The sequence below is a fragment of the Canis aureus genome, chromosome 32 (assembly GCF_053574225.1).
Source record: "Canis aureus isolate CA01 chromosome 32, VMU_Caureus_v.1.0, whole genome shotgun sequence".
Taxonomy (NCBI): domain Eukaryota; kingdom Metazoa; phylum Chordata; class Mammalia; order Carnivora; family Canidae; genus Canis; species Canis aureus.
Genome location: NC_135642.1, coordinates 36,471,117 through 36,484,432, shown reverse-complemented (window position 1 = coordinate 36,484,432; position 13,316 = coordinate 36,471,117). Strand labels below are relative to the sequence as shown.

The 13,316-nt window shown below is 39.1% G+C and overlaps 1 protein-coding gene across 8 annotated transcripts in view; it reads right to left on the bottom strand.

Moving 5' to 3' along the window:
- The window catches only part of MAP2K5 (mitogen-activated protein kinase kinase 5), a 257,977-nt gene that overhangs the window by 226,639 nt on the left and 18,022 nt on the right, over positions 1 to 13,316 (bottom strand). For 7 of the 8 annotated variants that reach the window (XM_077881620.1, XM_077881621.1, XM_077881619.1 and 4 more), the window contains one exon: positions 8,683 to 8,750. The exons of the other annotated variant lie outside the window; for it this stretch is intronic. In XM_077881620.1, the coding sequence (XP_077737746.1) occupies positions 8,683 to 8,750 (68 nt within the window). The remainder of the gene's footprint in view (positions 1 to 8,682; positions 8,751 to 13,316) is intronic. 8 annotated transcript variants of the gene reach the window in all.

The following is a 13,316-nucleotide window of genomic DNA, read 5'->3' as shown; positions in this document are numbered from 1 at the left end:
GAAGCACACAACTGCTCCAATAGTCAGAAATAACATATAAAAGCAAAGCTATCTTGAATACCAAATTAATAACTGATTTACCTGGTTTCAGATCTCCCCACTTCTCAATAATTCCCTGCCCCTGCCCTGAGGCACTACAATGTGTACATGCTCTTCCCTGAGTATTTCTAGACTAAAGATCCATGTATAGTCATGGACTGATTAGATAATGAGAAAGAAAAATCACAGTGAAAAGTCTTCCAGTGAAAAGGTCAACAGGGAACCACCCTGGGGCCTGCTTATAAGCTAATGTTATTGGATAGATGTATTTATTAATGATTTGGAAGTGAAAAAGACAGTAAGTTGGCCACACTTAATGATAACACTATTTGTTTTGGATAGTAAGACCATAAAGGGCATTAGGGAGCTCCAGAGGGCCTTAAAAGAGGTGTGGGCAGCCAGTGGCTGATGAACTTCAACTTGGCTAAGTCTAAGGTAATGTATGTTGGCAGAAGGAGTTCAAATTTGTATTCAGCAATGCTTCCGAAATGCATAGGATCCTCTTGGCTGAAGCTTTCAGAGTCATCACCATGGTTGGCTGGGGGCAGTGTCTATACTGCCCCTTCCTCTGATATCCAGGCTGCAGCAATTCTATTACATTTCTAAAGGAGAAGTTTAAATGCAGTAGTTCCCCCCTTTCCCATGGTTTCACTTTCCATGGCTTAGTTATCTGTGGTCAAAGGCAGTCTGGAAACAAACGACCCTCTTTTAGATATGTCATCAGGTCAATAGCAGCCTAACACTAGGTCACAATGCCTATGTCATTCACTTCACTTCATCTCATACAGGCATTTTATCAGCTCCCAGCATCACCAGAAGGGTGAGTATAGTACAAGAAGGTATTTTGAAAGAGAGACCACATTCACTGTAGTATATGGTTATAATTGTTCTACCTTATTATTAGTTATTGTTGTTAATCACGTGCTGTGCCTAATTTATAAATGAAACTTTACCACAGGTGTGTATGTAGAGGAAACCATGCAGTATACATAAAGCTTGGTACTATCCATGGTTGCAGGTATGCACTGGAGGGGATCCTGGAACTCATCCCCCACAGGAAAGGGAGGACTGCTACAGTAACTCCAAGAAATCTGCCACTTAAATAAAATAGGACCATCAGGCCATGCAGAGAGCAGGTCAAATGTGACATTCCCTTACACTTTAGCCATTTCCAATAGTGCTTGATAAAGATCCAGCCTACTGCTCAACTTCTACTAAGAAATGAATAAATAAGGGCAGCTGGGTGGCTCAGTCGGTTAAGTGTCTGCCTTCAGCTCAGGTCATGATCTCAGGGTCCTGGGATCAAGCCCCACATCAGGCTCCACACTCAGTGGGGGTCTGCTTCTCCCTCTCCCCTTCTGCCCACTAGTGTATACACTCTCTCAAATAAAATCTTTTTTAAAAAGTGAAGAAATAAAAATAGCAGTGAGGAATGAGTAAAGAACATATAAGTAAAGGAGAAACATATATTAAGAAAAAAGCAACTTGTTTTCAAATTTTCTATTACTTCAGTTTATACCTTTCTGGACATATTTCCCTGGTTGATAATTTACTGAATTTCTCTAACTTTACTGTATTGTAGTATATTTACATTCACTTTTCAAATATATGTAGAAAATACCCCTCTCATTTCTGGTAAGACTGCCCCTAAGAGAATAGAGGCTCATTAAGAGCTGCCAACAAGGGCCTAACAACCTGGTTATGCCCCACAGCAATCCTACTGCAAGAGGTCCATCATTTCCCTGCAGCCCAAGATAAGCTCCTAGTCATAGTCCCTATGGGGCTCACATGGGTATCACATGGCTCTACTGCCTCATGCCAACTGCCTTAACTTGGGACCCCAGGGGAACCAGCCTACAGGCTACACTGAGCCCTCCACAGAGATTGAGCTGAACTGGAAGCACAACCATGTTAATGACAAAAACCTGGTGGTCCAAAGCACCCCAGAGTGCCCCACTGTCACCCTGCCTGAGGCCTGCTTGTGCTTGTCTTCTCTTTTGCTTCCATGAACCACAAAATAAACCCCTTGTTCTGATGCAAACTTCAGTATGCTTCTGCTCCTTGCAAGCAAAGACGCCCCACAATATTTCACAAAAGGGGTAAATAAGAGGCTACCACATTTTTGTCACTATTTCATGGGCATACAAGTGTCCCAGGCAACAAAGAGAAGGGAGTTAAGATAATGTGTCGCTGAAAAAAAAGTTTTATTCTTTGACTAGGATTAAAAAAACAAACAAACAAAAAAACTTTACTTACAGCTTAGAGCATGTGATTATTTGAGTAAAAAAAAAAAAAATAGTAATTTCCAAAACTATTTTCGTATTTCATTCATTTACCTCTCTTTGTGCCACTTCTCCACCCTGCCAGGAGAATATGCTGCATTATCAGCTGTTCAGGTGAACCGCACTGAGCTGATTTTGCCACATACAAAGGAAGTTCAAAGTTGAACCTATTTAAGACGGAGCACCATGCGGAAAATGAGCTTCCAACCTCTTACTCTTTGAAGAAAACTACTTAATAGCAAAAGGCCCTGGTGCTGTTAAATGTTCAACTCCTAAGTGGGCAACAAATTCTGTGGTAAAATGCAGCCTTGTGGATAAGGACAAAATCTTGACAATTTCAAAACCCAGGGCACTCATTCAGGTAAGCACCTGACCCTTGATTTTGGCTCAGATCATGATCTCAGGGTCCTGAGATCTGGCCCTGCATCAGGCCCCATGCTCAGTGCAGATTCTCTCCGACCCTTGATTTTGGCTCAGATCATGATCTCAGGGTCCTGAGATCTGGCCCTGCATCAGGCCCCATGCTCAGTGCAGATTCTCTCCGTCCCCCTCTGCCTCTCTCCCTCCCCTTGCTTACACACTCTCTGTCTCTCAAATAAATAAATAAAATATTTAAAATTTTAAAACCCACAAAGTATTTTTTTTCATTCTTATTCAAACTCAAGTACACTAACATTCTAATAAATAGCATTCTTATTTGAAATCAGGAAAAAAGTAGTATTTGCAAAGCTTCCTCAGCAAGACCTCAATAGATGCCAAAACAAAAACATCATTTCAAACCACCAGAAGTAAATAGACTGGGAGTCAAAACGTGGGACCATATCCAGGCCTTCCCATTCATCGGCAATGAGACCTCCAGCTAAATCTGCCCTCTGAGAGCCTCAGTTTCCTTATCTATAAAATGAAACAGCTGGACAAGACTTCTAAGGCTCCCTACTGACTCTACTTGAGTAACTGTATGATTTTAGAGGCAATCTCCAAGTTATGTATACTAGGATAAAGCTAATCATATCCCAATTTACAAGGTGCTACAAAGGTCAAGGAGTATCTTTCCTCATGGTACCCAACATGTAAAAAGGTACACTATGGTCAAGTATACCAAAGGGAATACTTATACTCCACTAAAATGCAAGGTCTCTGCCATAATGGGAGGCATTATAGTTAAACTCATCCCATACTCTTCTGGCAACATGGAAAAAATGTTATAAAGGCAGAGAATGGGCAAAATGAAGAAAATTATTCTTGTTAATACTGTACTACACTCACACAAGCCTCTCAGTATCGAGAGAACCAGGTGTAATAAATCCTGTACTAGACACACGATTTAGCAGAAACAAATATGAATCCATTTACAAAAGCAAAATGGACTGCTGAGTTTCTTAATGAAAGGTCACCCAAAAGCCGAGGTTAACATTAAAATAACCCTTCCTATAACTGGGTCCCAGTGATAGATAAAGCTTGTGATGAATCAATAAACAAGGCCCCGCACTATTGTTTGGTGCTGAAAGGAAATGAAGCCAGCACTGCCAGACAACAAATACAGAAAGATGGAAGGAGAAAAACAACATTGTATCTTTAATCTTTCTGGAAAATGAGAGGGGGAAACAAGAACATCAACAAAAATGTGAACTATATTAAGGGAATATTTAACAGAGCCCTTTAAATAATTAGCAACGATCAGGTATTTAGTTTTCAGAATATGTAAGTTGGGTGTATGTACTTTTTTTTTCTAATAAAGCATTTCAGATTCTAATTAAAAAATACTTTATGGAGGAATTAAAAAGATACAATAGTGTCAGAGGAAAAGCCATGATCCCAGAAGTGGAATATTCTAGCAACATAACTTACAAGAAACTACGCTATAAAAACAGATTGTTGATTAACACAAACTCATAACAAAACGCAGAGAGCGATCACAATGGTGCTGTAATAACACTTGGCTGCTGGATTCTCTCAATACATTAAATATCTCCTTGGAGACCAAATTACTTTACATTTTCTTAAAAGACAATTTATTATAGCTTTGTTTTCTTCTCATTATCTCTTAAAAATATATCTAATGAAGAAAAGAATACAACTTCTAAATAACTTACATAAAACGGTACTAATGTGTGACAACAGACTTTGGTTTAATATGTTGGTTATTATTTAACAGCACACGACAACTTATTGTCATGACAAATCCTTACCACGATGCGATACTCCATTTGTAACATGTATCAAAAACCACTGTATGCCATTATTATGGCACACATAAAATTAACAGCCTAAGGCTGCTAGCAATTTAAATAATTGATAAGTTTTCAATTAAAAAGGCAACATTTTTAGGTCTAATATGAAAATCTATTTAAATTACTGATAAAAACTTATGCTTCTATTGGCCCAAAGCCAGAAAATGCTTGCATTCAAGGGGGAAAAAAGTAATTCTGCAAGTTGCAACTCAGATGTTGCAAATTTTCTTCTTAATTTTATGCAGACATCCCGGCTGTTTATTCATTTAACCTTTGTAATCAATAGAAAAGAATGATTAAGGGATTTCTGGTAAAAGTGTCTCTAGTTTTGCTTTCCCCATATGGATTTTAAAGAAATAATAAGGGTACTACAAATTTATTAAATTTGACATGAAAAACTAAGCTGCTTTTTACAGTAAATACAGGGTCACCTGTCAGCATCTCAATATCTTCCCTATTCCACCACCCACATCCTGGATTCAAAAAGTTTTCAGTCAAAATGAACCTGAAAAATAAAGACTGTGCAGGTTTTCCATAACAGATCAGCAACTGAGGGCTATCAACCAAAGTCTATTGTGAGATTAGGTTCAAATGGTTCTCCTTATAGCAAAAAACTGGAACCCAAAGGAATTTTAATCATAAGAACCAAGACAGGGATGCCTGGGTGGCTCAGTGGGTGAGCATCTGCTTTCGGCTCAGGGCGTGATCCCAGAGTCCAGGGATCAAGTTCCATATCAGGCTCCCTGTGAGGAATGTGCTTCTCCCTCTGCCTATGTCTCTGACTCTTTCTGTGTGTGTCTCTCATGAATAAATGAATAAAATCTTAAAAAAAAAAAAAAAAAAGAACCAAGACAGATCAAGGGCACCTGGGTGGTTCAGCCAGTTAAGCATCTGCCTTTGGCTCAGATCATGATCCCAGGATCAGGGGATAGAGCCCCACATGCCTCCCCACCCCCCCACCCCCCACTCAGTGGGGAGTCTGCTTCTCCCTCTCCCTTTGGCTCCTCCTCCTCCACCCCACTCGTGCTCTCTCTTAAATAAATTTAATTAATTAAATTTTTAAAAAAGAACCAAAACAGATCAAAATGACAGGCAACCAATTTTATTTGTGCTTTTTGAGGAAATGATTCCCCTACTCTTTACCTTTTAAAAATGTTTATTCAGAGCCTGACTCTACATAAACAACATATATATGATGGTAGGACTATCTCAACAGATAAGAGGAAAAGGAAATCCATTTAGGCTTTAAATGACTTAAAGCTTGTTCTCTCAGGGATATTTTCATTTAAAAAGATTTTGCTCAAACATTCAGAATCAGAGGAGTGGAACATAAGTTAAAATCCTTTGGGGACTTTAGGTTCCCATGTATAAATATTTAAGTGAATTAATGAGAAAGCCTGACCTGATCAGTGAACCACAATGCTCGGACCACTGTCAATTCATAAAAAAGTCTTTACCATCCATTGCAAACTGATAAACAATATTAATTCACTACGTGGTAGATCTGAAACTAATATAACATTATATGTTGACTATACTTCAATTTTTAAAAATGAGGGGAAAAAAAGAATATAGTGAGTTTTACATAAAACTAAATTTACTCACTTTATCTTTTTTTATTTTTAAGTAGTTTCTATACCCAACATGGGGCTTGAACCCACAACCCAAGGTAAAAAGTCACACAATCCACTGACTGAGCCATCCAGATGCTCCTAAATCTACTCACTGTAATGGTCACCTTTACTTTTGAGATTATGTACTGCCCATCATTTTTTAATCTTTAAATGACTCTCAGTTTTTCTCTGTTAGTAAAATAATGTTCAACAGTAGATAACTTTTATTATTTATTTATTTTATTAATGTGTTCATCTGGCAAAGTAAAATGTTACAATGCCTATGTCCTCCAATCTAAAATGAAAATTAATTAGTTCAAAAATTGATTAATTCATGAAATCTACATATCTGGGGATCAATGAGCTAGATGATTTCTTTTTTTTTTTTTTTTGATGATTTCTTTTCAAACTAAAAAGTGGCTCTACAGAAATCTCAGAAACTTATGAGTTTAAGGACAATTATATAACTCTTAATATTTTCCTACAACACAAAAATAAGTGCTGCATTTGAGAAAGTAAGCATAAGTCATAAGGAATACATACTACAGATATCTCAACTAAGGTATTACATACACACAAATCATCCAGAATGTAATAATGACATAGAAAGCCCCCATACTACTGTGCAAAGAGGTGGATGGGAGAAAACAGCATAAAACACCTCTTACAGATCAGTTTTCACATAGGGAGAGGCTGAACATAAACTTCACATTCGCATTCATACTAGCCCTAAGACCTTGGGCATATGTCTTAGCCATGGCTTCCTCATCTGAAACATAGGGATGCTAATATCTATCTCACCAAATCATTATTAAAACCATTGAAAATTAAATACCTTTGGCATCTAGTACATATATAGTAGGCAGTTAGAAATGGGAATGATTATTATCACTATGATCACATGCATAACATTTCTCAAAAGGCACAATTTGTCAGATCTTCCCAAAAGCACATTTTTTAAAGCACACCTTTGTGTGTGGCGATGTCAGAGACATAATAAAAATACAGTGATGTCAGTAATGTGCTCTCTGCAGTGGATGTATGTTGAAAAACTAGAACCCATCTGTGTATGTGTGTTTTCTAAAAATGAGCATGTCACATTCTCAGGAGAGTTAGCCAATCTATCAATACTAGTGCTAGACCTTTCAGCAGACAATCCTCCTCTGCCTTTCAAGGTACTGATGAGCCCTGCTCTAAATTCTCAGTGCACAAAGACTCTCAAATAAGTTAATGGGAAGTCAATGGGAAATTGACTTTTCCTACTCTGTGCTGGTCTGAATGCAACGCTCTGTTAATCATGCCATCCTTCTTGTTCTCTTTCCTCCTACCCTAAATTAAAACTATTGGCGGAAACCCTTACAGATATTTTACAGTTTTCATTACGATGAAACAATATCCCGGTTGAAGCTGAGGTCCATCAAAAACCTACAACCTCACTGTTGGCTACAATCAGAGTCTCACTGACAAGTAAGGGCCCTGATTCCATCATTTCCACCATAATACCACTTTGCATTTGTATAGAACTTTTACTTTTCAAAGGGCTTTCACATCTATTATCCCATTTAATCATTACAATGACCCTGTGCAGTAGAAAAGAGAGGAGTATTATCCACAATTGACAGATGAGGCAGCGATAGCCCAGGAAGGTTAAGTGATGTGCCTAAAGCCAGCAAGCCAGCGGAGAGCAGGACTCGAGTCCAGGGCTCTCTCTTCTGGGCCAATAGAAAAGGTTTTGTAAACAGATTACAAACTCGGATAAAAGAAAATAAAATGAATAAGAGGAAATAAAACAAAATAAGAGGACAGTACAAAACAGGGCTCAGGAAAGCTACTATGCCTCTTCATCAGAGATGGATTTGTCCAGCTTGGTATTAAAGTTTTAGATATGTACCCTTTGCTCTTATCTTGCTTATCTACTTCTGTCCTAGACAAACACTAAGGCAGATTTTCACTAAAAATTGAAACATAAAAGAAAAGTCATTTCAGGATATATTCAAATCACTCTGATTCACTAAGTAACCCCGTAGTTCATTTTGGGATGGAAAAAAAAAAAAGGTCAGTTAGTGCATAAAATATCTGAGAGTACATTTTTAGATCATGTATCCATACTAAGCCTGCAGCTACATTATAACTATAGTCTGTTTGGAAGGGTGAAAGAGATCTCCAGTTGAAAGTAGATTTTGAAAAATTTTTTAGAGCCCAGGGGTTCATTTTTAATGAGCCGTTACTTTAAGTACTGCATAAAAAATACAGGAAGCTGACAGCCCATGGAGTCTGCACCGTACCTAATGCAAAAGTCATTAAGATGCATTATTCTTAATGTTTGTGATATGATCAGTAAGTGTCTTTTGAAAAGAATGCCCTTAACTTTAACGTAAAGAAATCCTTGAAACCCTTATGCATTTGATAGAAGAATGTTATGGTAGCCGTGATTTACTTTTACATCTTCACCATGCTGAGAAACAGTGCCCGCGATTACATTAACATGTTACAATCGTCCTCATTTGTGACACTTACATAAGACAGCATGGCCTTCATTTCTTCATCACTCCTCACTGTAATTCGGTCACCATCTTCATCTTCATCTGTTTCAAAGGCAACACAGTGCGAGTGGTGAGATTTGCAATTTTGAAATGCACAAGAACTGTGTCAGCTGGAAACATAACACAACTGCTTTCCACAACTTGAGAGCCAAATCTTCAACACCGTATTTTTTAGGATGTCGAGGTTATCGGTTTGTTGTTTTGTTGGGGTTTTTGTTGTTCAGAATGTGAGCGGTCTCCATAAAGAGCCAAAAATTTTGGGGACAGCTGAAAATTAAAATACTGCTTATGTCAAGCATGACAGGTATCTAGGCTAACATGTCACTGGAGTGTGACTAAACAGGTTTGGTGTGAAGGACTTTAAACACTGAAGGAGGCCAGTCTTGTCCTTCTTTCCCACACAGCACCCTCTCCTTTATTTGTCCAGTCTTCCTCCCTCTGAGGCAAGCTATCATGTCACAGTGGCATGATAAAAATGGCTCACCTGTACTGAACATGACTACACACAAAGCACCATGATTTCATACTCCATACACCATACCTCCTTAAAAACCTCACAGTGATCCTGTTGTGTGGACAGTGTGACTTGATTACTACTACTCCCTTTCCACAGAAGAATAGGGAGCCTAGTATAAGATTAACTTGTGAAGCAACTCTAACACAGCTATCCCTATATCCCATTCTATCTGGTAGCTCACTTGCTCTTTCTGAACAGTTTCATTTCTGTTGGGTACTCTGACTATAATGAGCTTCAAATGGCTACTCACACAATTTTGAAAAAAATCTGATAGTCTTAAAACTGGAGGATAACTAGACTCTACAAAATACACAACCAGAATGTACACATTTGAATAAGGGTATCATCAAAGCAGCCACATCCAGAAACTTATTTCCATGATGCTTCTCCTGTTCAAAATAGTTTTGAAATACATCTATGAAAACTGCTTTAAGGGGGCTGCCTGCATGGTTCAGTGGTTGAGTGTCTGCCTTTGGCTTAGGTTGTGATCCCAGGGTCCTGGGATGGAGTCCTGGGTCAGGCTTCCTTTGGGAGCCTACTTCTCCCTCTGTTTATGTCTCTGTCTCTCTCTGGGACTCTCATGAATAAATAAATAAAATCTTTAAAAAAAAAAAGAAGAAGAAAGAAAGAAAGAAAGAAAGATAGATGGATGTTTTGAAAACCCAAAGATAGACCACATGAAAATATCAGATCTCATTTTTGTTTGTTTGTTTTTTAAAGATTTTATTTATTCATGAGAGGCCCAGAGAGAGACAGAGACATAGGCAGAGGGAGAAGCAGGCTCCTGATCCCAGGACCCCAGTATCATGACCAAAGTCAAAGGCAGACACTCAACTACTGAGCCACACAGGTGCCCCTCTCCTGTTTTGTTTAAGTTTTTTTTTTTTTTTTTTTAAGTTAAACTCTACATTCAATGTGGGGCTCGAACTAACAATGCTAAGATCAAGAATCACATGTTCTACCAACAGAGCCAGTCAGGCACCCCTATCAGATCTCATTTTTAACCCAAAATGGTGCCTGTCTGATCATTCACCCACACTATCTGCCAGGCAGGACTCAGAATGACTTTTGTTTATTTCTAAGTATTTAGTTAGCTATTTCAAGCCTCTAAAAATAAAGATCTGTCAACAAAACAGCCTATGTGATAGATTTTAAATGTATGGTTGAAAGAAAAATGCCAAAAAACATTTTGAGCAATAGAAGCACTGCTGGAAGAAGTAGAGCTTCGCAGGGGACAACTTGGAAGGGGCAGGCTCTCTCTCAGTTTGGATGCTTCAGCTCTGATGTACCTGTTAAACAGTCAGTGTTGTTGTTGTTGTTATTATTATTATTATTATTATTGGTCACTCTTGTATATCTAGTTGCTGATTTGATCAGATGCAGAGAACCTGATCCCAAGCCTGGAGAAACAGACAAATCTCAGGTAATGAAGAAAATGAGCTTACATGACATGCTCTGGGGATGCTTACTGAAAATACAGAGGGAGTTCAGTCCAGCACACGGATCTTTGCCTGCCACACCCCAGTGGCCCTCCCTCCAATCCAGCTGCAGCTCTGAAGATATCCCCCTGCTCAGTGGCCAGGCCCTAGAAACCCTAGGAGCGAGCTTGTATTCTTTCCTAATTAGCCTATTCTGGAGCAAAATGCTACTTCCTTTTTCTCCCAGCAGCCAATAGCAATCTATCTAACAGCATGATGGGAACCAGCAGTTGAGCCAGCCCTGCTCAGTGACCAAGCCAACTGCTCTCACTGGGGTTTCTCTCCAAAGCATTTGTTCCAGGATCCTGGACTGATCGTGGTTCACTCCCAAAGAGTTCCCCAACTCACTGTAAATCAGTATCATCGAGTCACACTATCGAAATATCTACACAACTAAGAGCTGTCCAGAGTCACTACTGTACTATGCTACTAAGAGCTGCTTGTCTTCTGGATAAAAGGCAGAGAGTGGCCACTTTCAGTAACAAAGACAGCACAGGCTTAAGCATATTACATTTATAAGGGACTATATAGGAATCTAGCCCTTCCTCCCTCCCTCCCTCCCTCTCTCCATCTTTCTTTCTCTATTTCTCTCTTTCTTAGCTATAGACACAGTAAAGCCAAACTGGAGAAGAAAAAGAAATGACCATTCTAGTTTTGGAAACAAAAGGGAGTTTCTACTTTCTAGAAACCAGGATTTTCGAGATTAAGTCAAAAATTCTTACAAATGCAGTAAACAAAGGGGAAAGACAGATACAGTATAAAGGGATATAATGTTACATATTACCACACATGAAAACACTTTACACTTTTGTTTCAAAAGCAAGTCAAATTCTCTGTTTAGATGTGGGCTACAAGGATTTTTTTTTTTTTTAACATTTATTCATGAGAGACACAGAGAGAGAGAGAGAGAGAGAGGCAGAGACATGGCAGAGGGAGAAGCAGGCTCCATGCAGGGAACCTGATGTGGGACTTGATCCTGCGTCTCCAGAATCACGACTTGAGCCAAAGGCCGATGCTCAACCACTGAGCCACCCAGGTGCCCTCAATGATCTTTTTTTTTTTTTTTTTTTATGATCTGTTCTTGGTAAAGTTCTGAACTTGGTAAAATTTCCAGCCTGAATAAAGTAGCTTTCTGTAACTCTCCTTTCTACATCAGAGCTAGCTACAGAGACAATGGTCACAAAGGTATTGCTTATATTCAAATTTCAATATACACAAGACCTCAATAAGGTATCGGTCACATGGGATGAGGAAGTGTCTGGAGTTTAATCAAACAGGTGAAAACCCTTTTTAGAATTTGTGAAGGGAGGGTACAGTTTCCAGAAAAATCATTTAAATCACAGTCTCTCTCAATCAGGAAGATTCACAACAATAAGAAGAGTTCTCTAAGCTCTCAAAGCCAGAGCTTGAACCTTTAAGGTTTCTTAAAATAGAAGATTCTGGAATTCCATGATATCTCTAAGGGATTATTTCAGGAAAACAAAAACAAAAACAAAACAAACTGTGAAGGAAGTCAGCTACCAAAATAATTTCTTGCCTACCAGTCCCATGGAAAGCAGCTATGAAAACACTGTAAGAACACTTAGCTTTAAGTGGACAGAAAACTGAGGCCAAAAGGCCAGAACAGCCAACCCAGTGGTAAAATGTAGGAGCTGTTCCATAAGGGGTCTGACTCCCAACAGAAAGATTTTGGTTAAGCTGAAAGATGCATTCTAATAAAGTCTGGGGATAAAATCAGACTTACATAACACAGTGATTAATAATGGTTCTTACAGATTATTAAGAGACTTCATTTTATGTAGGTATTGGTTTTCTTTACAAATTGCTTTTTGGGGGACTGATAGATTCTTTACTATTTGTGATCAGTAGTTTTAATGAAGACTCCTATTCTTGTCACAGAGGAGACACAGTAGGAAAAGTAATCACATCTATGAGAAGAGTGAGGATTCTGGCCAAAACACAAAATCCAAGCTATCTATCCCTGTGATGTCAGTCAAACCATTTGCCTTGACATTTAAGTGAGAATACACTTCTCTGTAAAAAAAATAAGTTCCAAAGACATACATTTGGTCAATAGACAGATGAAAAGATGCTTTACTATCACTCATCATCAGGGAAATGCAAATCAAAACCACGATCTAGGGGCATGCCTGGGTGGCTCAACGGTTTGGCGCCTGCCTTCGGCCCAGGGCGCAATCCTGGAGACCCGGGATCGAGTCCCGCGTCGGGCTCCCTGCATGGAGCCTGCTTCTCCCTCTGCCTATGTCTCTCCCTCTCTGTGTGTGTGTGTGTGTGTCTCTCATAAATAAATAAAATCTTTTTTTTTAAGATTTTATTTATTTATTCATGATAGTCACACACAGAGAGAGAGAGAGAGAGAGAGAGAGAGAGAGGGAGAGACATAGGCAGAGGGAGAAACAGGCTCCATGCAGGGAGCCCGACGCGGGACTCGATCCCGGGTCTCCAGGATTGCGCCCTGGGCCGAAGGCAGGCGCCAAACCGCCGCGCCACCCAGGGATCCCAATAAATAAAATCTTAAAAAAAAAAAATGATCTGCTATCACCTCACATCTGTCAGAATGGCTATCCTCAAAGTTGACAAGAGATTACAAAT